The 27,316-nt window shown below is 43.0% G+C and overlaps 1 protein-coding gene across 2 annotated transcripts; it reads right to left on the bottom strand.

Moving 5' to 3' along the window:
* Positions 1-192: 192 nt before the first annotated feature.
* Positions 193-27,105, bottom strand: Znfx1 (zinc finger NFX1-type containing 1). Of its 2 annotated transcripts, none has more exons than XM_046433961.2 (14): positions 26,991-27,105; positions 24,638-24,750; positions 18,354-20,162; positions 16,207-16,338; positions 14,552-14,700; positions 13,238-13,387; positions 11,794-11,908; positions 9,381-9,628; positions 7,704-7,843; positions 6,489-6,643; positions 5,976-6,121; positions 4,946-5,056; positions 4,326-4,421; positions 193-3,684 (listed from the first exon to the last, which is right to left on the bottom strand). In XM_046433961.2, exons 2-14 carry the CDS (start codon positions 24,717-24,719, stop codon positions 1,243-1,245), a joined length of 5,775 nt encoding a protein of 1,924 aa, XP_046289917.1. In that variant the 5' UTR covers positions 24,720-24,750; positions 26,991-27,105; the 3' UTR covers positions 193-1,242. The 2 variants fall into 2 exon arrangements, with proteins under 2 accessions (XP_046289917.1, XP_046289919.1); XM_046433963.2 differs by having other exon boundaries at positions 24,638-24,744; positions 26,991-27,062.
* Positions 27,106-27,316: the final 211 nt, after the last annotated feature.

The raw sequence follows: 27,316 nt of genomic DNA, 5'->3' as shown, positions 1-27,316 counted from the left end.
ACCCTTTTGTACAGGTTGAAAAAAAATTTCTCACCCTAGGTAAAAATGACTCATCAGCTAAATAAAAACCCCACACGACAAAAACACAAGAATGGCTTCCATGTACATGTTCGTTGCGACAGCTCTGTCCTGTCCTGATTGTCTGTCTTAGGCCTCCCAAGCTGTTTCTAAAAGGAGACAATGGATCACTGATTCTCCGTCATTGTTTTTATTAATTGGCTTTATAGGCTAAAGTGCATAGTAAAGACAGAAAAGAAAATGCATACATAGGAAAGGGAGTTTTTTTCTTGCCAACATTAGAAAGGACCTGAGATATCTAAGTGTCTGTTCTAAGGAACACTGGACAGAGGGAATGTGGACACAGGCCGCTGGCCTGAGGCTGGCTTCTGGCCTGGGGCTGGGGCCTGCAGAAGCTGCTGGCATGCTAACCCTGCCCAGGTAAAAGCTGCGAGAGAGTGCTGGGACAAAGGCTTATACTTGGGAGAGGTGATGCTGGTACTGAATGTGAGCATGACTCCATTCGGGCCAGGGAAACCAGCACTGTTATGGAACCTCTTGGATGGCAGGAAATGTAACCACTATCCAGGTGTAAGTTACAGGAAAGGGCACAGAAGTCATCCCAGCTAGTCTGGGCCTGCTACACACAGCCTCCTAATGGGGTAGTGCACTTTCCCCACTCAGTGAATATGTCAGTGGGTCAGGGTGAGCTGAAGAATCTTTGTCCATCACACGCCTCCATCTTCTAAAGAGGGGTGCCCGGGGAGGTGGGAAGTGGGGTTTCTTGTGCTCCTTGGAGGGAAAAGCAGTCCAGACTCCTCTGGGCCACTTATTACAATGAAATTTAGTCTATAGGTTAGGATCTGATTAGCATCAGTCAGCTTCACTGAGCTCATACTTGTGCCCTGGGAACACTGCAGAAGAAACATCCAGTCAAGACCCAGAGTTACCACTAGGTAGCCCTATGTGGAAGCCCCATGCGTGCTCCGGAGAGTCTGTCCCATACTTGCAGGAAAGAAAGAGGTGAGCTCTATTAACTCTGCTCTCAGTTCTGGAGGTAAAGTGCTTACTCTAGCGCAGGGGTAAATCTAGAATCAAATGTGGGCAAGCCCTAAAAGTGGATCCTTAAGTAGGTGCTAAGACTAAAGGACAGTAATAATAAAAAAAAAAACTTCAGTTCCTCCGTAAGGGAGCCGGTCCCAGCCAAATGGTGGCTGGGACAAAAGGCAGCAGTGCGCTATCTTCCTAGATCATCCTCCTGATCTCCTCAAAGTTCAGCAGGTTGTTGGCTGTGTTCGACCAGGCGGGGTGCTGGGCTCCATCCATCTCAGAAGCAAGTTGGTTGCTCCTTTCCAGAGTATGATTTTCACCACCAATTACCTCCTGACACTCAGGACAAGTGGCCCTCTCCATGGCTCCTCCACACTCAGTAATCACATAAATGTGGCCATTGGGGCACTTGAACCAGTGGCCACGAGGGAAACCCATGGCGCTAACAATCTGCACTCGTTCTTCCTCTGAGATGCCCAGGCCAGAGCAGGGAAGGATGGCTTTCAGAGCATCCATTTTTTTCTGTACAAGCTGTTCATCCTCCTGGGTGAACTTACATGTTTTCTCGAGGATGTTCCGGATACTGTAGACCTCTTCTGCTATGCTACCTTTCACCTTCCCTTCTGCCATCTTGCAGCGGTTCAGGAGGTTCACCAGGTATGTAAGCCTCTGGATTTCACTCTGAAGGTCACTCAGTTCCTGGCTGGTGAAGCTCAAGCGCTTCCTGGCCAGCCACTCATGGACCTGGTTGAGTCGAGTCCTCACTTTACTTTGTTCTAAGACATGTACCTTTTTCAGAGAATCCCAGAGGCTGGCCAAGTGGTCATAGAAGCTGATGTAATTCTCAACAAGCCCCAGGTCTCTAACTGATAGGTTTTTCTGGGCTAACTTCTCCATTAGCATCAGGAAGTCTTCAGGGAGCAGCTGGTGGAGGAGGCTCTTGCTCTCTAGCAGGGCTGTAAGTCGCTCCTGACTGGTTGCAATTTCCCCTGCTGAGCCCTGAATCTTTTCCTTGACGATTTCGATCTCTTCTAGTCGCTGTTTGATGCTGGTTCCATACCTCAGGTTTTTGCGTATAGGCACCTGGCAGATAGGGCAGACCTTCAACCTGATGGCAACTTCGTCATCCTTCTGCTCATTCATGTAGCGGTCCAGGGCTTGTACCTCGAAGATGTGGCTGCAGTCTTCTAGCTGCACGAAGCGGGCATCAGGCTCATCCTCATAGCCAAAGAAGATTTGTGTGACCTCATCCAGGTGGCAGACACGGCACTTCTTGGGGCATGGCTCCCCACACAGACCAATGCAAGGGTGGCCACAAGCCAGTAGCTTAGTACAAGGCACATAGCATGGGGGTCGGTTGCAGGGCTCAGAGCAGAGTTTGGTGCACTGGTAGTGCTGGCAGTGCCAGACACAGGGTTCCACACAGGGGCTGCACAACTCCCCACACTTCTTCTTACACTGGCTATGGACACACCGGTTCTGACAGGTCCGCTGACAGGGCGGGCACTCACCAATGCAGGGCTCCTGGCACTTGTGTGAGCAGATGAGCAGGCGCTTGCAGGGCTGCTGACAACGCTCATGGAAGCGCCCTTCGAAACAGCTATGGCAAGAGCCAGGGCAAGGATGCCCGCAGTCCAAGATGGTGTCACACTTGGTGGTACACTTAACTGGCATATCGTACTTGAGGTCTTCCACATTACCACACTTCACCTGTTGGCTGTGTCCACACTTGAGTTCCACAGTGACCATTACTGAACACAACTGCACACAAAGCTCACCACATGGGTGGCTACATCTGTGGCCACATCTCAGGACCTTGGGGCAGGGCTCCTGGCAGCAGAAATCTGACTCAGGCATTGAACAAGGAACCATCTGTTCATGGCCACACTGAGGAATGGTTTTAGGAACCTTCACCTGACAAGGCTGACACTCCTGAAAGCAAACAAGGGGGCACCGGTGTCCGTCCTGGCAGATGACCTTCTGGCATGGCTTCATGCACTGGAACTCCTTATGCAGGGAATCATAGGGGTGGCAGGCACGGGTGCAGACATGCCCACAGCCCAGCCGGAACTCACAGGGCAGGCTGCAGCCTCCTTCGGGCACTTTTTGGAAGTCGGAAGCTTTGGAGACTAAGGTGTGGGTATCAGGGTGGTTCTGGCAGCACAGTCGGAGTGTTTGGCCTATCTGATTGTTCTCTCGAAGGGTATGGATGATCTTGCTCCACAAGGGCACCTTGGCTAGCATCTGCATGTTTCCAATGCAGTACATCCCCTTCTTGGCTCTGGACAAGGCCACACAGATACGGTTGGATATCTGGAGAAAACCCACCTTGCCCTCCTGGTTGCTTCGCACTAGTGAGAGGAGGATGATTTCATTTTCTTCCCCTTGGTATTTGTCCACAACATGGACCTTGACACCAGCAAATGTCTTGGCAGGCATGAGTTTTCGCAGGCAGAAAAGCTGCCCAGTGTAGGTGGTGAGGATGGTGATCTGGGAGGGCAGGTACTCCTGGCACAGAAAGTACTTGCACAACTCTACCACAAAGTGAGCCTCATGCTGGTTCTGATGGCTTTTGCCTTCTTGGATTTCCTGTTCAGGAAAGTTGTGTTCTACAAAGAAAAGGTTGGAAGAGACCCCCTGAAAAAGGAAAAAATAGGTTAAAAGGTTCCCTCGTGGCCCTTGGCTCCCCCGGCTCATCTTCACATGCATTGGCCACTGTCCCAGCTCCAGGAAGAGACCTTGGAAAATTTCTGTACCTCCCATACCACAGTCTTTAATTCTAAAGTTGGTCACCATGTGCTATCTTTGGGCCAGGGCAAATTTTGAGCTGGACAAGGAATTTATGTCTACTTTACTTTTCAAACTACTTGTTTGATATTAATACTTTAAAAAACCATCCAAACTCCAACCATTATGGCCAAGGGCAAAAGCAACAGCTATAGTGACGATGGTGAAGATGACAGAGCAGCTAACCTGGGCACTTTACTGAGGGCTTTCTGTACTTACCTCCTCATCCTACAGTACTGGGATGAAGCAAGAGCCCTGACACTCAAAATTCTTAGATAATCTGCTGAAGGTTACACCTACTCAGGGGCAGAGTTGAGACTCAAAACCCCAGGTGTGAATGCTTGATTACTACACTACTGTACTATTCCTCCTCAAGACCAGCTTAATTCTTAAAACTGGCTGTTCCCTTTTGGAAACCTTCTATGCTAAAGAAAAGATAGCCTGCTAGATTGCTGACACCATCAAAGACAGATCAGGAAAGACAGACTCACCTTAATCTTCTCATACTTGAGAACAGAGGGATGATTCTCCAGATCCTGGTAGATGTGGGGGGTCAAGAGGCGGGCAATTTCAGGGCGCATGCGGTGCTGAAATAACATGTATGTCATTAGAAACAGGCAGAGGACAATTTCTCTGGTTGGTAGAGAATTTTTAAGTAATGTTTGAAAAAAAAAAATAGCGAGAAAAAGAACAATATAAACAGCTCCTTCAACAAAAACTCGCCAGAGTGACTTTGTGGTGTTTTATAACAGAAAATAAAACAAGTTTGACAGTTATTTCATTAATAAACCATTTTCTTTTTTTGGGGGGTGGGTGGGTACTGGGGATTGGACTCAGGGGCACTCAACCACTGAACCACATTCCCAGCCCTATTTTGTATTTTTTTATTTAGAGACAGAGTCTCACTGAGTTGCTTAGCACCTTGCTGAGGCTGGCTTTGAACTTGTGATCCTCCTGTCTCAGTCTCCCAAAGTGGTGGGATTACAGGTGTGCACCACCATACCGGCATAAACCAGTTTCATTTTTATAAGATCTCTCTTTTCAGACAATTGGCAGGTTCCCATGGGCATTCTCCTGGGTATTTGGTAATAACACATGACCAGTTTCTCACCTGGTAATTCAGACGGACAAAAGGAATGTTTACTTTCACTAGCCGTTCAAAAAGGGACACCTCAAGATTGAAGTTCTTGGCCAGATCATACACGTTGGCACTGGGGCGCAGCTGAGAAGAGAAACATAGCTGAGAATTCTTTACTGCAAACATTTTCACCAACTATTCATTCATCCAGCAAATGTTTTTCAAGTACCTCCTATATGCCAGGCACTCTTAGGTGCTTACAGGCTAAGGGTTAACGGTGACAAGGGCTCTGAAGACAAGAACCAAGGATAACACGACAACAGTGTCCAAGGGTGAGGATTCTTTAACTAAGCGTCTCTGAACAGTGACATCTGAGCTGTCTCCAGCATGGAGGAAGTTGTCAGTTATTCAGTCATTTGAAAAGCAAGCCATGGGAGGGAATACAGTGAGCAAATGAGAAGTCAGGAAAGCAGGCTGATTTTCTTGGCCTCTGCAGACCATTTCAAGAAGCTTGATTTTTAATATGAAGTGCAGTGGGAAACACTGGAGGGTTTTAAGCTGGAGAATGACAATGATTTAAAATTTTAATATTTGTTTTGGCTCCTTTATAAAAGATGTCTGATAGTAAAAATGGAAGTAAAAATGGAAGCAGGAAGACTGGGGAACTTGCTGTCCTAACAGTCTACTTAAAAGGGAGGGTAGGAAAGTACAGAGAATGGATGAAGCCACTATACTAATGCTAAGCTATATGCCAAATATAACAGCACCTGTTCTTAAATTGAATACGGGAAGAAAAAAAGGAATCACAAAAAGCCATTAACTAGCTTTGTGGACTCTTTTTTAAAAAAATATTTTGTTTCAGTTGTAGTTGGACACAATACCTTTTATTTTTATGTGGTGCTGAGGATTGAACCCAGTGACTACACGTGCTAGGCGAGTGCTCTACCACTGAGCCACAACCCCAGCCCCACTTTGTGAATTCTTTAAACAGAGAGGTGGGAGTCTTCCTGTTTGATTCCTCCCCACAGAGAGGCAGTCCATCTTCCAGGAGTTCTTGCCTTACCTGCTGGTGGTCCCCAATCAGGATGAGGTGCTGGCAAGCTTTGCTCAATGTAGCAATGGTATGGGCCTCAAGGACTTCAGCAGCCTCTTCCACAATGACAATGCGAGGCTCCACCTTCTGTAGGATCTGGCGGTATTTTGCAGCACCTGGAGTAAGGAAAAGCCAAGAGGTTCCTCTGAGCTGAGGTACAGGATCCACAGGGCCACTGGGTCTCTCGGAATCTCCTTGTGTCCTTCTATGTCCTCTAGGGCTGAGACGACCACTGAATAAGAGAATGAGCACTGGGTGGTCCAGAGCCTCGTACCCATGTTGTCATTGTTGGGAGTTGCAAACTCATCAAGAGAGAATTTCACTAAGCAGTCCCAAAATATGGGTTGTTTTCAATAGCTTTTCATGGTATTTCCTCTAACCTATTAAAGAAGCTCTCTTTACCTGCCTCGGATACTCTGATAGGATCTGGGTACCAGAATGGAGCTTGGCTGGAACAGCTTAAATGTCCCTACGTTTTCTCACCTGTGGTTGTCATGCCAACAACCTGGGCATCTTTAAGGATATGCAGGTCTTCCTGGAGTCTCAGCTCAGCCATTCTCTCTGCTGATGTGCGGTACTGGCGTTCATAGCTGAGAATCTTCCGGCGAGTGTCAGCCTGATACATCTGTAGCCACAGCCTGGAGAATGGATCAATCAGGGAAAGGAGGCCATGAGAATGTACAGGAACCCCCTTCATGTGCCAATGTATGAAGTGAACCCAAGACCTTTGAGGAGCTTCTAGGTAAATGAGTGAGTGTGAGAGAAAAAGAGAGACAGACAACCAGATATAGAGAAGAGTCCAAAATGCCCCCCAAAAGATGGGTAGGGTGGTCAAGAGCTAAGAAAGGGAGTGTGATAAAGAACAAATGTTAGCTGGGCACAGTGGCACACATCTGTAATCCTAGCTACTTGAGAGGCTAAAGCAGGAGGATTGTGAGGCTAGCCTGGCAACTTAGACCCATTCTCACAATAACATTTTTTAAAAGGCTAGGGATGTTGCTCAGTGGTAGGGTGCTTGTCTCATATGTGAGGCCCTCGTTTAATGCCCAATACCACAAAGAAAGAAAAAGGGCTAACTATTGGAAAGAAAGTAAAGGGCTTCAAAAGTTTCAGGAAGAATTTCTCATAGGTTCTTCCTATCACATTCCTGCCCTCCCTTAATTTTGCATAGAATACTTCGTCCTGACAAGTTTGACCCCTGTCCACAACTCAGACTCACTTGACATCTCTTTCTCTGTGCAAAAGCTATTCCATTTCTCAAATAGCCATTCTCCCTCCTAGCTCAGGGCCTTTCCCTACGTGGTCCCCTCAACCTCACCTGCTCCCCTTTGCCCTGATCATGTCTGTTCATCTTCCAGATTTTGCCTCCAATGTCAATTTCCTGGATATCTCAAACCAGCTAAGATCCCATATAATATTCTCAGTACTCTCTACTCATCTTTCCTAGTATTTATGCCATGTATAGTTCTTTACTTGTGAAATTATGTGATGACTTTTGTCTTTCCAGAGAGCATATAAACTCTGAATATGATGACAGAGAAAGTATCTCCTATCCCATGACTACATCCCTAGCCCTCAGTTCAGTGGTGGTACTCAGTCATTAGTTAACATTGTTGAAGGTCTTTGAGAGTATTCTGGGAACAGAAAAGGAATTCCCTGGGGAAATGACATGGGCCAGCTGCGCATGGGGCACAGTACCTATAAAGCTGCCAGCGAGAATTCAGGTCCAGCTGCCAGACATCCTGGATCGCATTGGCCTCGGCCTCAGTCATGGTGTTCAGTTTGCGAAGTTCAACCTTCACTTTCTTCTTCATTTTCTTTTTCTGGTTACGCTGGGTCTGTAGACATCAATACCAGGCAGGGTACCATCTGAGCAGAGGCAAACCCAGTTCTAAGCCCAACATGGGGGCCCCAGCATGTAAGAAAATGGGCTGCCACCTCTGATAGACTTCAAGTGTCTCACATTCTCACAACAGCTTTCTTACCACAGAGTGGCTAAACAAGAACTCTAGGGCCAGAATGCCTGGGCTCTACCTATTATTAGATTGTGGGCCCCAGGGCAATTACTTAACTCCTATGTGTCTCAGAATCTCCCTTAATAAAATGGGAAGACTAATAGCACATCTCTGGAGGTCCTTACATGGAAAAAACTTACAATAGTACCAGCACTGTTATCACCAAATATCTTTAAATTTTTTTTTTTTTTTTTAGTTGTAGGTGGACACAATACCTTTATTTTATTTGTTCACTTTTTATGTGGTCCTGGGGATTGAACCCAGTGCCTCATGGATGCTAGGTAAACTCTCTACCACTGAGCCACAACTCCAGCCCATCAAATATCTTTTGATTCTAGTCTATTTCTCATTCCTAAAATGTGTTTGTCATGAAAGTAGTGGGGGCAGGGCTTCCTCACTGGATGCTATCAGTATCTAGCCTCTGCTGTTTAATGTAGGGCTTGGCATAGGGCCTGCTAACGTGGTTCTAATGCCATCACAATACCTTTAACAAGTGGGTGAAAGGCACTGTTCGAGAAAGTGCTCCCCTCTAGCTCTGCCATGAGCCTTTAGAAGGATTGGCATGTGAGATGAATGTTATCACATTAAAAATCCCCATCTCCAGATGCTGTATGGCAGAAATATACTCAATACATGCTTCCAAGGATTGAGATCATGATGCCACCCACCACCTGAACTGAACTAGGACATCAGGTGCAAAGCCAGCATTCAGGTGAAAAACTGCATCCAGAGTTGCTCTTTTAAAAAAGTCCCTTAAATTGTGGTTGGGGATCACAAATTGGCATTGTGAGTACTCAGTCCTCTGCTGCAATAAGAGGACCACTGGGTTCCACCAATAGGAGTAGACAGAAGGTCTACATGGAAATGTATGGGCACTTATACCACTCTGGCTTTAAGAGAAATGTCAAATTCCAAGCTGAAAGAAGAATAAGCATTCCATGTAGCCTGGAGGATTTACTTTAAGCCTCTAGAAATGTAATGAAGGTCCTTAGATTTTGTGATTGAGAAGATAGGCACAAGGCACTAAGACTGTGTTTGATTTGACTCATATATACTACATTCTTCTGTAAGTTCCAGAGAAGCACTTGGTTACCTCCTTCTTGTCTTTCTACGTAGGTACTTCTTGCCAGCACCCCTCTGAACCATAATTTTTATACCCTTGGGATTTAGGCCAGGGTTAGGTAGCAAAATGGGTACATTAGCTAACTGTGAGGACCAAGTAAAGTAATAGAAGCTGGGGAAGACAGGAGTGGTCAGAATACTCTCAGGCCTGTTCCAGCAGAGTCTTAACCATGCCCATCTGGCAGTAATAACTGAACATGTTTCTCATTGAAACTTTCATGGAACGAAGTGAGTTTACCTTCCACTCTCCTGTAGCTTGCTCCTGTCCAGCTGTAGTTCCGGAGCCATAGTGGTCTAGCCTCATGGCCAAAAGCATTTTAGCCAACTCCTGGTCTGCCCCATTCTCTTCCTTCTTCCGTCGCCGGGGCCTCACCACCTCTTCCTCCTCAATCACCCGGTCTGCTTGAATCAGGTCAGCCTCCTCTGCAATCTCAATCAGCGAACCCTCCTCCTCCCCTTCCTCCTCTTCTTCTCCTTCTGCCTGGGCTAAAAAAGGAAAGCAGGTAGAACACGGATGGTATGGGCCTCAAGGACTTCAGCAGCCTCTTCCACAATGACAATGCGAGGCTCCACCTTCTGTAGGATCTGGCGGTATTTTGCCAGATATTTTGCCGGTATTTTGGATGGAGATTCTTGAAGTCAAGGAAGGAAGAGGGCACCTCCAAGAGCTGAGGTGTACGAAGACATTCTGAAGGGATTTAAATGGTAACCTGGGGAAAGGGAAACTGGGAGGACTGACTCTAGGGGAGGAAGACTTCACTTTCCTTATATATTTTGTCACATATTTTACGTTTAAAAAATCATACGACTGAATGCCTTTTTAAGAAGGCAAATACACAAGTCTGAGGTTGTGGCTCAACAGTAGAGTGCTCGCCTAGCTCGTGCAAGACACTGGGTTCAATCCTCAGCACCACATATAAATAAATAAATAAAAATAAAGGTATTGTGTCCAACTAAAAAAAGATATTTAAAAATACACAAAGGAGGGTAAATACAATATAAAGATACAACTTAAAGGATAATGAAGCCAGGTGCAGTGGCACACACCTGTAATCCCAGAAACTCAGGAGGCTGAGCCCTGTATCAAAATAAAACAGGCTGGGGATGTGGCTCAGTGGTTAAGTGCCTGTGGGTTCAATTCCTGGTACCAATAAATAAATAGAAATTTTTTTTTTTATTTATTTTTCAGTTTTTGGCGGACACAACATCTTTGTATGTGGTGCTGAGGATCGAACCCGGGCCGCACGCATGCCAGGCGAGCGCGCTACCGCTTGAGCCACATCCCCAGCCACACCAATAAATAAATAAATAAATAAATATAAAAATGAACATCCAGGTACCATCCTCCCAAACTGGGTGGAAACTACCAATTTTTTTGAAGATCCCTCTTGTAAGTCGTCCTAACCTGAATTTCGAATAACTCATTCTCTTATTTAAAAGAAAACCCCAAAAAAACTTTACCATATATGTGTGTGTACAAACACATACACACATATATATACATATACATGTGAATATATATTTACATATGCAAATAGCGTGTACATATATAATTATACATATATATGTCGTTTAAACACCACAATATCTGATATCTGTAATTTTTTAGCTTGCCTTTTCTATTGTTTTTTTTTTAGTATTTTTTGCTTTAGTTATAGTTGTACACAATACCTTTATTTTATTTATTTATTTTTATGTGGTATTGAGGATCAAACCCAGTGCCTTACATGTGCTAGGTGAGTGCTCTACCGCTGAGCCCCTTCAGTATGTTTCTGAGATTCATCTATATTGCTAGACATGATGTGACTCATTCCTTTTCACTGTTGCACAGTATTTATCTTAACAGACAGTAATAGATCCACCCGTTGTACAAATGTGGATGGACATTTCAATTCTTTCTGTTTTCCTACTTGTCACAAGTGGTTGTGCCAATTTATAGACCAACTGGCAGTGTACCAGAGTTCCAATGCTGCATATTCTCACTGAAGGGTTATATAAAACCTGGTGGGTATGTGATAGTATTTTATTGCTGTTTTACCACTCCAATTTTTTTTTTTTTTTTTTTTTTGGTATTAGGGATTGAACTCTGGGGCGCTTAACCACTAAGCCACATCCCCAGCTCTTTATATTTTTTATTTTGAGATAGAGTCTCAAAAGTTGTTCAGGGCCTTGTTAAGTTGTTCAGGGCCTTGTTAAGTTGCTGAGGCTGGTGCTTTTTTTTTTTTTTTCTTTTTTCCAGTACTGGGAATTGAACACAGGGGCACTTAACCACTGAGCCACATCACCAGCCCTTTTTCTATTTTATTTAGAGACGGGGTTTCACTGAGTTGCTCAGGGCCTTGCTAAATTGCTGAGGCTGGCTTTGAACTTGTGATCCTCCTGCCCCAGTTTACAAGCTGCTGGGATTACAGGCGTGCCACCACGCCCAACTCCTCTAGTTTTGATGAGTACTTTTCATATGTCAATTGATTAATAGGATTTCTTATTTTGTGGTGTGCCTATTCAAGGTCTTTTATCTATTTTCCTATTTGACTTTCACTGATTGATTCACAGCTTTTCATTTATTCTGAGCACTAATTTTAAATCTTGCTGTCTAGTCTTTACCATATTCCAAGTGAAGAAGTGGTTCTAGGTTGACATGTACTTCTTACCTGCATTTTCAGGTCCTGCTGAGGCAACATTTTGAGTGAAAGAACCAACACCTAGACCCAGCCATTCAAGCATCATGGAGTGCTTCCACTGCTGGAAGCAGATCCACTCGCTGTCCTAAGAAAGGAAGAATTATCAATGATGAGAACTCCATGACAACAGTATGAAGGCAGGGTTTCCTCAAATGATCAAAAATAACTCCCTTAGGGGCTGGGGATGTAATTCAGTTGTAGAACACTTGCCTAACATGTACAAGGTCCTAGTTCCATCCCAAGTTCTCAAAAACAAACAAACAAAAAACAAGTAAACAAACAAACAAAAAACAAGTAAACAAACAAACAAAATTCCCTTAAAATTCAAAAGTTGCAAACTGGCATTCCTTGGACAACTGGAACATTTAATATGACTTATACAGAACTTAAAAAATCAAAATTTCTATCTTTTGACAAAATCAGGATCTACACCAACAATAAACTTTTATTATTAAATGGCAACAAATGGCTGGAGCTGGTTGGTGCCACTCTCTCCCCTGTTTGCCACAGCTCGCTCCTTCCTAACTTTTCATACTAAACTATTTGACTTATTTACTGGATCTGATTGATTCCCTTTTTTAGGGAGTTTGTCAAGCACTGGAAATCATCAACCCAGTGATAACAGAGGTCCCATTTCACTGGGTTCCTGGCTAGTCACTCTATAAATTTGGTCTCAGTTACATCTTATGATATCTTTTGAAGGCGGCACTATTATTTCCCTGTTTGACTGGTGAGGATCATACTGGCCCAAGTCACTTAGTTAGTCTGTATGAGCCAAAGCTCTGGATGTGCTAGGTTACTTCTGCTTATGGTTTAATTTCCATTTCAGGGTTTTAACCCAGGAGAACTTTACTTTTGATCTGTGTCTCCAGACATTTTTTTCTGATTTTTTTTTTATTTTGAGACAGGGTCTCACTAAGTTGCTGAGGCTGGCCTCAAATTTGTGACCTTCCTGCTCCAGACTCCCAACTCACTGGGATTATGGGCATACACCACCATGCCAGACCTTTTATTAAGTTCAGAGTTTACAAATATTAACTTAATGATACAAATGATAATCCTCTAAGAATTAAGTTGACCTATAAGAAATTGCCATTTTATAAGACGAAGTTACAAGTACTAGCAATTTCATATGGTTCACTTTAATGCTACTGTCCTCCCAGTTTTCTAACAGGATAAACAAACACAGAAAAAGTAATCTGCCCAAAGCAAAGCCAAGATTCAAACATAGAGGTTGGTTCCTGAGTCTTCTTCCTGACCAGCATGTCCAACTGCTTCTCATCATGAAAGAGAACTTTTTGCCTTATGGCAGCATCAGATCATGCTATAGCTAAAGCTTTGTACTGCTACTTCTACTGGAAGCCACCTCTGAGTGCTGAGGCAGCCATGTGTGTGACCCTGGGATGAGCCCTACCTGCATCGGTCCACTCATTAGGCTTTCCCAGTGCCGGGGGGAGATGTACTTCTCCAGGTACTGTTCCCGGAGGACACCACGCATTGTACACTCTAGGGTCTGGGCACCTTCATGGAGCTCTTGCTCTGATTCCTTCATCTCTGTCATGATCTGCCAAGAAGACAGGGAAAGATGTGATGAAGACATATTACTCTCCCTCAAATTCAGTCCCTATCCTAAGAGAAAACAAAGCTAAAAAAGAAAAGTAAGAAAAAAGAATAAATGATCAATCAATAATCAACAAACCAGTTTCTCAAGGTACATTACTGTGATCTTGAAACCAAAGGATTAGTAACCAAAAGATCTAAAAGATGCCTACCAGTTAGTAAGAAGAGGAAACATATGAAATAAAAACAGGCCAAGAATATTGTGGCATAGACTACAAGTCTTGCAGTATTTGTTCTCTCTTTTCCTTAAAAATAAGAACTCATGGGGCTGGGGTTGTAGATCAGAGGTAGAGCGCTCGTCTACCATGCGTGAGGCACTAGGTTCGATCCTCAGCACCACATAAAAATTAAATAAAGATATTGTATTTACCTATAACTAAAAAATAAATATTAAAAAATAAATAAGAACTCAGAGCAGGGCACAAAGGCATACACCTATAACCCCAGTGACTTGGGAGGCTGAGGTAGGCAATTCCAAGTTTAAGCCAGTCTCAGCAAGTTAGCAAGGCCCTAAGCAACTTAGTGAGACCCTGTCTTAAAATAAAGAGTAAAAAGGGTTGGTGAGTTAGTGCAGTGGTACAGCACCTCTGAGTTCAATCCCCAGTACCCCAAAACAAACAAAACAAAACAAAAAACCTCATTTTTCTTTTTTTAAATTTTAAGAGGGAGTCTCACTAGGTTGCCCAGCCTGGTCCCAAAATCCTGGGTTCAATAAATTCTCCTGCCTCAGCCTCCTGAGTAAGTACAAACATAGATGCACACCACTAAGCCAAGCTCAGATTTTTGATCAGGCACAATGCTGCCCAGCTTAAAGATGACATTTCCCTGCCCAGTGGCTACATGCAGAAGTGCTATGGTGGCTTTGGGAAAGTAGCCTGAAGGTCCTGGTAGGGGCAAGGAGGGGCAGTGTGCCCTTCATCCTTACTCTACTTTGGATTGAGGGCAGGGATCACATCAAGGGATTCACAGAATGAAATGTTGGAAAGAACCTGGGTCCTCCAGAGCTCTGAGGAGCCTCCATATCTACCCTGGGGAGCCTGCTCAGAATGCTACTGCTGTCTTGTGTAGGTTCCTTGAGCTACCTCAGATAGCCACAGCTGGAACTCACACTCATGTAGGCTCTTCGGAGGTGCATGGGGAGGTTACGGCGGAATTCCCGCTTGTTCCTCAGTTCCCTCAGAGTGAACTGCTTCAGGATTTCACTGTTGCTCCTTCCACCCACCCGCACAATGCTGGTCTTTTGACACTTGTAGATGCCTGAGGAGCAAAGAACATTGCAGGGTTGAGAAGGCCTATGCTGGACTAACTCAGATGAGAGTTATGTGCATTTGGGATCTTGTCTCATCTGGTCCCTTAGAGAACAAACTGTGCTTACAGGAAATTTACCCAATTAATGAGCCAGAGGGTCTTGAGAGGATATAAGCTTATAAAGTGTAGTGCTTAAGACCACAGGCTCTGGAATCAAACAATTGGGGACACAAATCTTGTCTCTAACATTTATTGTTATGTAACCTGAGTAAATTATGTAATTTGTGTCTAAGTTTCATTGTGATTTGGAGATAGTAACAACTTTTTTATAGAGCTATAATCTGGATTAAAAAAATAACAACTTTATGGCATTTAGCTAGGGCCTGGCACAAAGCAAGCACCCAGTAAATGTTATCTATTTTGCAGATTTGATTACTGTGTACACGTCCCAGGCAAGTGCCAGGTTTTGAAGATACAGCAGTCAAAACACAAACTCAGTTTTTACTTGTTCTTCTGTTTCAAGTTCTAGCAAAGAAGATACGCAGTAAACAATCTATTTTAATAACAATCTATCTTAATAGCCGTAAGTATGAGTCCTATAAGTACATGATGCTACAAGTGGATAGTAGAGGACCTCACCTGATCTGGGCCAGGTAGAGATCTATTCTTGAGGATCTACTATTTAAACTGAAACTTTAAGAATAAAGAAGACGTAGGTGAAAGGAGGTTACAGAGGAATAGAAAATAAGCAAAAATAAAAACACTTATTTAGAAAATAAGCAAAAATAAAAATACTTATTCATTAATGCCGTTAATTTTTTGTTGTTGTTGTCTGCAGTGCTGGAAACTGAACCCAGGGTCTTGCATATGTTAGCCACCACTGAGCTACACCTCCACGCAACAATCAGTATTTTTTGAGTGTCTAATATATGCCAGGATCAGTGAATACAGTAATTAACCTGACCAGTCCTCAGTATTTATGATCTAGTGTGGAGAAACATGAAAGAGATTAAAAGAAAAAATACAAAAGGAGACTTTAACTTTGTTTGGGGGCAATGGAGAAAGTCCACCTGAGAGATTTAAGGTAAGACCTGAAGAATAAATTAGAGCCAGACAGGCCAACAGAGTTCAAGTTGGAGAGAGAGAGAGGGAAAGAAGAACAGCATGAGCCAACTGAGAAACTACAAGAACTCCGGGAGGGCTAGGGAAGTAGCTCAGTGGTACAGTGCTTGCCTAGTGTGTGCTAGGGCCTGAGTTCAATCCCCAGCACAACAATAAATAAAATAGTAAATGAATAAATAAATAAAGTTCAAGGAATTGAAGACAATCAGTGCTAATGGAGTTAGGAAGAATGAAGGAAGAGAACAAAGATCAGGTTCAGAGTCAGGCTAGGACATGTGGCCTTGCAGGTCATGGTCAAGACTGTGGCCTTTGTATTCAAAGTGCAATATAAAGTTATTGTAGTTATTCACCATAAATGTTTTGATAAAGAACAATTTTGCCCATAGACATTACCTTCCAGAAACTGGTCCAAAGCATGATTAGTATAACATACAACCAAGATGGGGAACTTCTGGCGACTAATTTGCCAAACGGACTCATTGGTCAGAAGGGCTTGAACAATTTTTAGACCCACATAGGTTTTGCCTAGAAAATAAAAAAAAAAGAAGCTAAAAATTCTAGGAAAAGGAACAATTAATTACTTAGAGCAATTTGTTTTTATTTTTTAGACAGGGTCTCTATGTTGCCAGGCTGGCCTTCAACTCCTACCTCACCCTTCCCAGTAGCTGAGACTACAACTGTATACCACCATGCCTGGCTTTTATCTTTCTTCTCAAATTTTGAGGTAATACATTGAGATGATTAAAAATCTAAACAGCATAGTAAGTATATTGTGAAAAGTCTCTTATGCCAGAGTTTATCTCACTAGAAGCAACCAATGTTACCAATTTCTTGTGTAACTTTTCAGAGATAGTCTTTCTCTGTATACACAAATACACACACACGTATATGTGTGTGTGTGTGTATATATATATATATATATATATATATATATATATACATTTTTTTTTTTTTTTTTTAGAATTTTTTTAATATTTATTTTTTGGTTTTCGGCGGACACAATATCTTTGTTTGTATGTGGTGCTGAGGATTGAACCCGGGCTGCACGCATGCCAGGCGAGCGCGCTACCACTTGAGCCACATCCCCAGCCCCGCATATGTATTTTTTTTCCCTTAGCCTTTTGCATCCCCTCACCCTATGCCTTTTTTTTAAAAAAAGAAAAGTAGGGCTGGGGTTGTGGCTCAGTGGTAGAGTGCTCGCCTAGCATGCACGAGGCACTGGGTTCGATCCTCAGCACCACATAAATGTAAAATAAAGATATTCTGTCCACCTAAAACTTAAGAATAAATATTAAAAAAAGATAAAAGATTATTTTTACTGTTCCACAGCTTGTTTTTTTTTCACTTTATATATCTTAGAAGTAGTTCTCTATCAATACACAAAGAATCCTCTCTCTCTTCATGACTAAGATAATTTTTAGCTAATTAGTTCTCTACTGATGGACACGTACATTGTTCAGATCTCATAGAGCAAATTCTTTAGAAGTGGTTTTCATACAGTATGGTAAATTTGCCTTTGTGACGAGAGAGAAAACTTATGAAAATCAACATAAGAGTTAGAGCTATGGACTCATTAATTAAATTTACAAACTGCTAAATTTTTGCATTGTTTCAAGCTAAGTTTGCCACTGTCCTCAATAACTCAGAGTTGAGTGAGGGAGCAATATTGGAAAATCAAAGATTTCAATACAGTATAATAATTAATAATTTCTCCCTTTTTTTTCTTTAAATAATGTTTATTTAGTGTCAATCAAGTGTCAGACACTGGGTTGATACAACAGATACAATAGTGAGCAAAATAAACATGGTTGGTATCCTCCTAGATCTTACAGACTTTTAGATAAGAGACTTGCAGGTGGGAAGGTGGCGGTAGAGAGGAATACTTCTATGAGAAGCACAGTGGGGTAGACATGAGCCAGGACTCTTCAGCCAGACTATCTGAGTTCAAGTGCTAGGTCTGTTACCACCTGTGTGGTAACATTTCTTAAATAAGGGGTAATTTAACCATTCTTTGCCTTAATTTCTTCATCTGTAAAATGGTTTTAGTAATGGTTTCTAACTCATAGGACCATTATGAGGATGAAGTGAATTAGCATATGTAAGGCATGTAAAACAGTTTGGCATATACTGTGATTATTATATATTTGGTACTATTTAATTTAAAATAACATAAAAGGGCCGGTGATGTAGCTCAGTGATAGAGCACTTGCCTTGTACACCTGAGGTCCTAGGTTCAACCCTTAGCACCACAAAAATAAATAATGTAAAATTAAAACAAATTAATAGTTTTTCAATGAAGCACAGTAACGTATCTCCCTGAATTTGACTTCTAGCAGTCTTTTCTAACCTTGTGATTTGAGTTTGTTACTATGCATGCCCATGGTCCCCACTGGAAAATCACTGAGTGGCTACTTTATAGACAAAATGTATGCCATTTCAGGGCAGTGTTTCTAAGCGAGACATTCTAGAAACCCAGAGCAAAGCCTCCCTTGCCTATGTTATAGGGTATATGTCAAATGCTCTGAAAAAATTTGTCTTACCTGTTCCAGGAGGTCCTTGAATAATTGCCAACTCCTTCGTGAGAGCAAACTGCAAGGCTTCCATCTGAGAGTCATCCAGCTTCAGGGCTTCTTTTGAGGGCCACTGGCTAGGGTCTAAGACATTAACTCTAGGACGTCTCAAACCCTCAACAGTCCTCAGAGATTCTCCAGTGGCTGAAGGATTCTCTATTAAGGGGGTGAAATCATATCTGCCCCCCATTATCAAGTACCTGGGCTCCTTCACATGAGAGTCACATTCCACAATATTCCTCTGGAAGGGGACGTCTTCTTCCTGGACCTCCTGGAGTCCTTCCAGGACATGCCTATAAGCCTCAAAGTATGCGGTTGTCTCCACCATGAGGAAAGAGTCAGAGGGCTGAACCTCTGCTAGCAGCTGTTGGCTCTGCTCATTGAAACAGAGTTGGACAATTCCTCTGCAGAGATCTTCATGCTCCCGGTTAGAAACAGTGGCAAAAAGAAATGTCTCAAAGTTGTCCTTGGACATGCATACCAAAGACCCATACAGCAATCGCTTAGAGTTCTGCCAGCGAACAAACTTCAGTGGTTTTGTATCAAACTGAACCTTATAGACAATGCCTGATGATGAACACACAGGAGTGATGATCCTCGTATCAAAGTAGATCCGGATGTCATCAAACTTTCTCTTCCTCAAACACTGATCTTCAAAGCTTTGGAGAAGTTCCAAAATGCCTTCCCTCAGGGGTCTGACAAAATCTTCTCTCAGGAGTCGGAAGTGGGTATCCAGATAGACAGCAGTGCTCTCATATTTTCCAGAAATGATGTTGGGACGAAGGAAGGGCCTCTCATCTAAGTGCACTTCATTGTAGGTCGGGTAGATGGGCATGGTCCGGTAGCTCTCCACATGGCCTTCTGCCTCAGGCTGCACTAGAGTATAGGTATCCATTCTCAAAGTGCCCTCTCGCCTCTTTTCCTGCAGATGTTCAATGATGGTCTGCACCTTTTCCAGGTTTTTTTCTGTCTCCTCTTCTATGTCAACACCAGAAGCTCTCAAAGCATTAAGAGAAGCTGGCAGGAGAGAAATGAGCATGGAAGTTTCCTGCACAGAGCTGGCAGGGAAGACGCTTACAAGATCCTGGAGGAGGGAGATGATATTGCTTATGTGTTCCGGATACTGGTTTCGAATGTCAGGATTGGGTTCGGTACTCATCCCTACCACATAAGCAGGCAGGCAAACTTTGAGGAATTTGGAGTTCTTCAATATGCCTAGTACATGAAGAATACTCTGGCGGTCCATTTTGGAGCTGCAAGCCTTCCGAAGAACCTGGCAGATGAGCTCAAGGAAGTTGGATTTCATGGAAGAATGAGATAGGAGCTCCTTCAGCCCTAAACTTGTGGCAAGTGTGATGACCACCTCAGAGGGGTCTTTTTGCAGAAGACTTTCTAGGAACTTATAGCCCAGTTTCTTAACCTGCTGTGGCTGTTCCGTAGGCTTCTGGTGGGGGGTCCGCCACTGCTGGAAATTTTCATTGGACCATGGTGGTCTGCGATTCCTACCCTCTTGGTTGTCATTTCTCTGCCTGGTATCATTCTCTGGACCATGTCTTTGGCCTCTAGCTTCATCACTGGTATGCCCTTCCTGGTTCCTCCTTCCCTGATGTGGATTCCTCCCCATGGCCCTAAATCTCTCCTCCCTTTGCCGGTAAGGAACAGGATGATTGTTGGCCCTAGGATGCCTTCCGGGATGGTTGGTTCCTCCTCTGAGAGCATTGGCTGGTGGGTTATTGGCCTGATTTCTAGCTCTTGGTGGTAATTCTCCATCCATAAGCCCTAAACACAATGGGAATATTGGGTAAGCACAGAATCAAGGGGCAAAGAAACTGAATGAGACAACAATAAATATGCTTTCATTTTCCAAATAACCAAGGAGATCAGGTTTTGTAGAGACAAAAATTTCCTACCAAGTTGTATAATAAATGAAAGATAGGGCTGGGAGTGCCGCTTAGTGGTGGAGTGCTTGTCTAATTTACAATGCCCTGGGTTTAATCCACAACACCAAAAGAAAAAAAAAAAAAAAAGAAAAGAAAGTTTATTATGAGTGCCATACACATTATAAAAATATTATTTTTCCAAAGGACGCAAAAGGGAAAAGAATAAACATTTGTTAAATGCCTAATACATTGGTTCTAGTCTTTTGCTACTATCAAGTAACAGAACATAAATTTCAGGGCTGAATAGATCTTGGCTTGGCCATACCCTTCACTGTGTACCCATGACCAAGTTGTACAATTTCTCTAGGTCTCAATGTCCAGATTGTCGTAGATTAAAAGTTTATAGGGCAAGCCGGGAGCAGTGGCACATGCCTGTAATCCCAGCAGCTTGGGAGGCTGAGGCAGGAGGATCGCAAGTTCAAAGCCAGCCTCAGTAACTTATCAAGGCCCTAAGCAACTCAATGAGACCCTGTCTCTAAATAAACTACAAAATAGGACTGGGGATGTGGCTCAGTGGTTGAGAGCCCCCAAGTTCAATCCCTGATATCCCCATCCCCCAAAAAAGCTTATAGGGCTGGGGCTGTAGCTCAGTGGTACAGCACTTGCCTAGCATGTGTGAGGCACTGGGTTCAATCCTTAGCATTGCATAAATATAAATAAAATGAAGGTTTGCTGTCCATACACTACTACAAAAATTTTTTTAAAGTTTATAAAATACTTAGAATATTACCTGACACATGAGAAGCTCTTAGTAAATATTAGTTATTACTAGTCAGTAATAACTATTTTTCCCTGGGAATACTCTTGATTTCTGTGGTTATTGGTTCGGCTAACCAATTACCATAAACAACAGACATCAAATGGAATAAAACTATGAAGGAAAACACTATCTGAACTTTGCCCAGCATCAGCCAAAGCAGTTTGAACAGGAAAGAGGAAGGGAGGACTTCCTTTACCAAGATGTTTTTTCAGCTAATAGATTGTGAAGGAAACTGAAACATGGATATCAAGTTTTGTTCCAGCAAACTGAAACTGAAGTTTTCCTCCTTTCTGAGAAGTAGTTCATAAACACAGTTCTTATTGATTACTACCAACACTCACACAGAAAGCTGAGCTAGAGGAGGGATAATGAGGTCACACTCAGTACACACAGGAACATGAACGCTACTTTGTGGATGACACCAAACTTGTTTTCCTTCATCTACCAGACATTTCATAAGTGACCTTACCCAACATACCCAAAGTCCAGTTTTTTTCACTTTCTGTTCCTCTAAAACTGATAATGGAGCTAAACTCAACTTATCAGAATGACACTGTGATTTTAAAAACAAATAAGACTATAAATTGGGCATGGTGGTGCATCCCTGTAATTTCAGTGACTTAGGAAGCAGAGGTAGGAGAATCACAAGTTCAAAGCCAGCCTCAGCAACTTAGCAATTTAGCAAGATCCTATCTAAAAATAAAAAATAAAAAGGGCTGAGGATGTGGCTCAGTGGTAAAACAACTCTGGGTTCAATCCCTGGAAAAAAAAATTTACTAATTAATTAAGAATAAGATTGTATACAATGATTGGATAAAAAAAATGTTATAAGGGGCTAGGGTTGTGGCTCAGTGGTGGAGCACTTGCCTAGCATGCGTGAGGCACTGGGTTCAATCCCCAGCAACACAAAAAAATAAAAACAAATAAATAAATGGATTGTGTCCATCTATAATTAAAAATAATATTTTAAAAAATGTTATGAAAACTGAAAGTACACAAAATATTTAAGATAATCATATTATTTCATGAGACCAGATACTAAATACACTTATATACTTCTTTTTTTTTTCCTTTTATTTTGAACTTTGTAGAGAAAATTTTCATGTGACAACATAAAAGAGTACTTGGCAAATATGAATGCTATACATCTGAACTCTAAATTTTTATAGTTATTTTCATATTTACTTTTCCAACTCCCACAATCTAAGAAATTCCTGCTTTTAGTATTTAGGTCTGATTAGAAGACTGTTATCTGAAAGAAGGAAAAAATGTATCATTTCTCATTCTTTTAACACACAGTCCATAAAATAAAATTCCACAGTAATTCCTCATTTGATTCACAACAAAAATTTGAATGACATCTTACAAACTTAAAAAAAAAAAAAAAAAAGCAATAATCTATTAGTTGTTTGTTAGAAAGTTCTAAGCAAACAATAACTTCTTCAGTACAGTGATGCTCTTAGAATTAACTTTGGTTTGAGGACTAGGACTCTAAACCTATACTAGCCACTAGCCCCACATGGCTATTAAGAAAGTGAAATGCGCCAGGCGTAGTGGTGAACACCTATAATCCCAGAAGCTTGGAAAGCTGAGATAGCAGAATTGAGGGTTCAAAGCCAGCCTCAGCAATGATGAGGCGCTAAGCAACTCAGTGAGACCTTGTTTCTAAATAAAATACAAAATAGTACTAGGGATGTGGCTCAGTGGTCGAGTACCCCTGAATTCAATCCCTGGTATAAAAAAAAAAAAAAAAGTAAAATGTGGCTAATATTTAAGTATTTGAGGAGATTAAAATATTATTAAAGTTTTTAAAGTATTATGATAATGAAGTACATTCAATTTTAAAATGACAATATTTGGGGCTGGGGTTGTGGCTCAGCAGTAGAGCGCTTGCCTAGCATATGTGAGGCTCTGGGTTTGATCCTCAGCACCACATAAAAATAAATAAAATAAAAAGGTACTGTGTCCGACTACAACTAAAAAAAAAAAAATTTTTTTTAATGACAGTATTTGGATACAATAAGTAAGAAAGATCATTAAATTTTTATTAAATAGCATTAAAGTTTTTTGAATAAAGCATATCTGCTCTGGAAATAAACCACATATGAAGAATTTCTTATTAATTACTCACAACTTTTAAATAAAATAAAAAAATTTCTACTCTTATATTTTGTGAGGAAGGGGCTGGGGTTGTGGCTCAACAGTACGGTGCTTGCCTGGCATGTGTAGTGTGCTGGGTTTGAGCCTCAGCACCACATAAAAATAAAATAAAGGTATTGTGTCCAATTACAAGTAAAAAAACCCCCCAAAACCCAAAATATTAAAAAAATATTTTTTGTAAGAAAAAAATTGAGTAAAGTATTTTATATGGATGCAGACAGACAAGCAAATAGTATATGCTAGAAATTCATTGAAGTATTTGTTATCTTAACAAAGGTCTTCTTGATTTTGTTGCCAATTAGATTTGATTTCTAATCCCTGTTTTAAAATTTCTTGGGATGGGGTATTGGCTCAGTGACAGAGCGCTTGCCTTGCATGTGTGAGGCACTGGGTTCTATCCTCAGCACCACATAAAAATAAACAAAATAAAGATATTGTGCCCATGAACAGCTAAAAAAAATTCCTCCTCAAAGAGATAATTGTAGAATATTAAAACCTGCTGGAATTTTCATATAGTCTAACTCAATGTGCTATTCGATATAAAGCAACTATTGTACTTTTCTGATATGGGTATTAGAATTTGAATGTGAAGTTAATTTTTAAAATTTTCAAGAAATGCTTTTAAAAAGTTTTTATTTATTAACTTTTACACTGGCTACTAACAGAAACACATTTTAAAATTGGAATTCATTAGTTGAATGTTTCAAAGGAATCTCCAAATTAAAATAAATTTAGGGGCTGGGGTTGTACCTCAGTGTTAGAGTGCTTGCCTAGCATGTGTGAGGCACTGGGTTTGATTCTCAGCACTGCATATAAATAAACAAATAAAATAAAGATCCATCAATATCTAAACAAAATTTTTAAAAATAAATAAAATAAATGTAGATCTAAGATGTATGTTTATCACCTTACTTTGTTCTAATGAATATGCTCAATTCTGAAACACAATTTTACAGGGAAAGGAGATTATAATCACTTGAAATGTTTTATGCTTATTCATAACACTTCACATATGAAAGAAATTAGTATTGAATTTTAAAAGTAAAATTTAATCTGCTTCCTTTTGCTTTTTTCAATTATGCTACTAGAAAATTAAAAAATTATGTTTTGGGTTTGTATTATGTTTCTATTAATAGCATTGTGCCAAACCAAGAGTTATTTCCATTTCTGACATCCCATCACTGTATTTGTAAATTGAACTACACCCATCCATCATCTCTCTTAAGGAAAGGAGAAACCTATCTGTTTTTCATAGTCATTCATGCTATAGTTAAGGAATAAGTCATTCTTTACTTGAAAGATGCAGGCAATCTCAGGTGGCTCATTGATAGACAACCCAGGTTCCTTCTGATTGCTCAGTATTTCCTTCTCACTAGGTAGGAAACTTTGTTTACCTCTGTGGTTGGTATGGGGATTCCTGGGCCTGGCCTCCAGATGAGGTCTTCTGTCTTCCATGTTTAAGTCACTTGAATTCATTCACGCTCACGTTACTTTCAGTTATCTGGAACTGCACAGGTTGAGAATTATCAGTGCCCTGAAACAGCATCTAATAACAATCAAGCCAATTCTGCCTTTACTTTTCAATGATTAACTAAGAGTTAAATGCAGATTTTAATCATGAGCACAAAGTGCTCAACTTTGTGAGTAACCAATTATAAAATAAAACATTAAATTCATAATTTAGGTGATTTCAAGGGATCAAATTCTTCCTTGCTTTTCCTTGGGGATGAGGGAGTGTCAATTCACATTCAAAACTATTGTTCAGTTTATACCTCTAGCTAAGTTGCTTAAACAGTTGCTAGGTTTCATTTTCCTCTCCTGTAAAGCAAATATTGTTGCCAGGAGAAAAGAGTACATTTTTGTTAATCCAAAACCATGTACTATCACCCTATCTGGCATTATTATACAGTACTCTATACCTCTCAATCCTCTAGAGTTTGAAAATAGTGAGCAATTATCCTTTATCCTATTCTTTGGAACACAGCTAAGTGATTAAACTCTCTGCTGTACTAAATCAAGAGAAAGAAATTACCTTTCAATAACTAGAAAGCTATTGATTAACTTAGCACCTATGAGTCCTGTTTTCTCAGAACCACTAGAAATCCGCAATTCTTTCTTTCCTCTTTCCTTTATCTAAATGATTTTTGACACTGGTTCTGTAAGAGGAAGCTTCTCTAAGGGAACATCTCAGTTTAACTCATGCATATCATGTGGGCTAGGGTTAGGGAAAAAGCAGGTGACTCAGAGTCCTCAGCAAAAAAATTTTTGAGACTGCCAAAGTTTTAAAATATTCATAGTTGGAAACTGTGAATAGATCTAGCATTATATGAGGGGCACTGTTATTCTCATCAGAAAAAGGAATCTCCCCTGCACCACGGCTCTACAATACTTTTGGCCAGTCTCTTCCCTAATCTTATCAAACCCTGCTCTCATGGCGGAGGTTCAATAGTTTGTTTGTTGTTTAAGGGGAAAATTTCTTCTTTTCTTGAAAAATATTAAAACAGAAACCCAGAAATTTAGGGGAAATAAAAGCAGTAAGGGGAAATAAAGAAAAAAAGAAACATAAGCAAGAAAGGGAGGCACACATAGGAAGAGGAAATGCCATGAATAAACAGACAAAATGTTTTTTTTTTTTTTTTTGGAGGGGGGGAATGAAGGCAAAGAGGGCAGGAAGAAGAAAATCGGTGATGGTCAAGCGGGTACAGGGATGAGAATGAGAGCACGGTGATTACCAGGGTGGAATGAAAGAGGCTGAAGAAGGAGGTGAAGGCTGGTCTGCAGGGAAGTGTCCAGAGTCCGGGATAAGTCTCTAGTGCACCGGAGCCCAGTTCGGAGGGAGACGCTGTGGGGTCACGGGGCAGCGGGCTGGGGGCAGCCCTGGGCAGGAAGGCGCATTCCCAGGCTCAGCGGGGGGAGCTGCAGAGGTGCGGGGGGCGGGCTTCAGGAGGCGGCAGGGCAGGGTGCGGGGCCACCTGCTGAAGTGCTGGGGGACCCCAGGAGGGATGGGGAGTGCGGGGTGTTGAGGGCGCTTGGTAACAGACAGGGGTGAAAGAGGTGACAGGGGTGAGGGATGGGGATGGACATGGTGAGGCAGGGGCAGTGGTGGGAGCCGGCACTGAGGGAGGGCGAAGGTGAGGGAGGTGTTGAGGGCGCTGGGGAGACCTCCGGGGAGCTGGGGGCGTGGAGCTGCTAAGGACTGCGGAAGGGCGCTGAGCGGGACGGGCTGAGCAGCGGGGACAGGACTGGAGGGGACAGGGGCTGAGCAGGTGGGACCAGACTGGGGAGGCAGAGGGTGGGGGGGAAGAGCTGGGGGGCAGGGGTGAGCTGGGGGGGGACAGGACTGGGGGAAACAGGGATGAGCAGAGGAGAAAGGACCCAGGGGGACGGGACTGAAGAGGGGACGGGACTGGGGGAAGCAGGGCTGAGGAGACGGGGGCTGGAGGGGACAGAAACTCTGGGGAGTGACAGGGACCGAGAAGGGGACAGGGTCTGGGGAATGACAAGGCTTGGGGGTGACAGGGGGGTGAGCAGAGAGGACGGGACTCTCGGGGGGGGGGTGACGGGACCGGGAGGGGACGGGACTCCTGGGGGTGACAGGACCGAGAAGGGGACAGGACTCCGGGGAGTGACGGGACCCAGGAGGGGAAAGGACTCCGGGGGGTGACGGGCGCTGAGGAGGGGCCGCGGGCTCCGGCGGGCGGCGCGGGGCGGCGCGGGGCGGCAGGTGCGGGCGCGGCGGGCACTCACCGGCTGCGGGCTCCGGCGGCAGTGCCGGCGGGCGTGGGGCTCGGGCCCAGCAGGTCGGCGGCCCCGCCCGGCGCCGCGCACTTTCGGTTTCCTTTCCCGCAGACCCGGGGCGGGGCGAGGAGCCGGGCAGGCGGCCCGGAGGAGGAGGAGGTGGACGAGAGGGAGGAGGAGGAGGCGGAGGGGCCGCGGGCGCAGGAGAGGGGCCGGGCCGAGCGCCCCCGCCCTGGGGCGGGCGGAAGGCTGGCGTCGCCTCAGCTCCCCCAGGCGGCGGGGCCGGCGGGCGCGGGCGGGCGCGGCCTCGGGGAGGGGACTGCGGGGGCCGGGCT

Source organism: Marmota monax, unplaced genomic scaffold (assembly GCF_021218885.2).
Source record: "Marmota monax isolate L192 unplaced genomic scaffold, Marmota_monax_Labrador192_F-V1.1 WCK01_AAM20220418_F8-fsc00014, whole genome shotgun sequence".
Classification (NCBI taxonomy): domain Eukaryota; kingdom Metazoa; phylum Chordata; class Mammalia; order Rodentia; family Sciuridae; genus Marmota; species Marmota monax.
This window is presented reverse-complemented; position numbering and strand designations above follow the sequence as displayed.

Coding starts and splice junctions, on each gene's coding strand:
- Znfx1 (XM_046433961.2), bottom strand. CDS start 24,719: ATGAATTCAAGTGACTTAAACATGGAAGACAGAAGACCTCATCTGGAG. Junction 6,122..6,488: donor TGTTGGCATGACAACCACAG/GTGAGAAAACGT, acceptor TCCTTACTCCAG/GTGCTGCAAAATACCGCCAG. Junction 3,685..4,325: donor TCAAGTATGAGAAGATTAAG/GTGAGTCTGTCT, acceptor TTCCTTTTTCAG/GGGGTCTCTTCCAACCTTTT.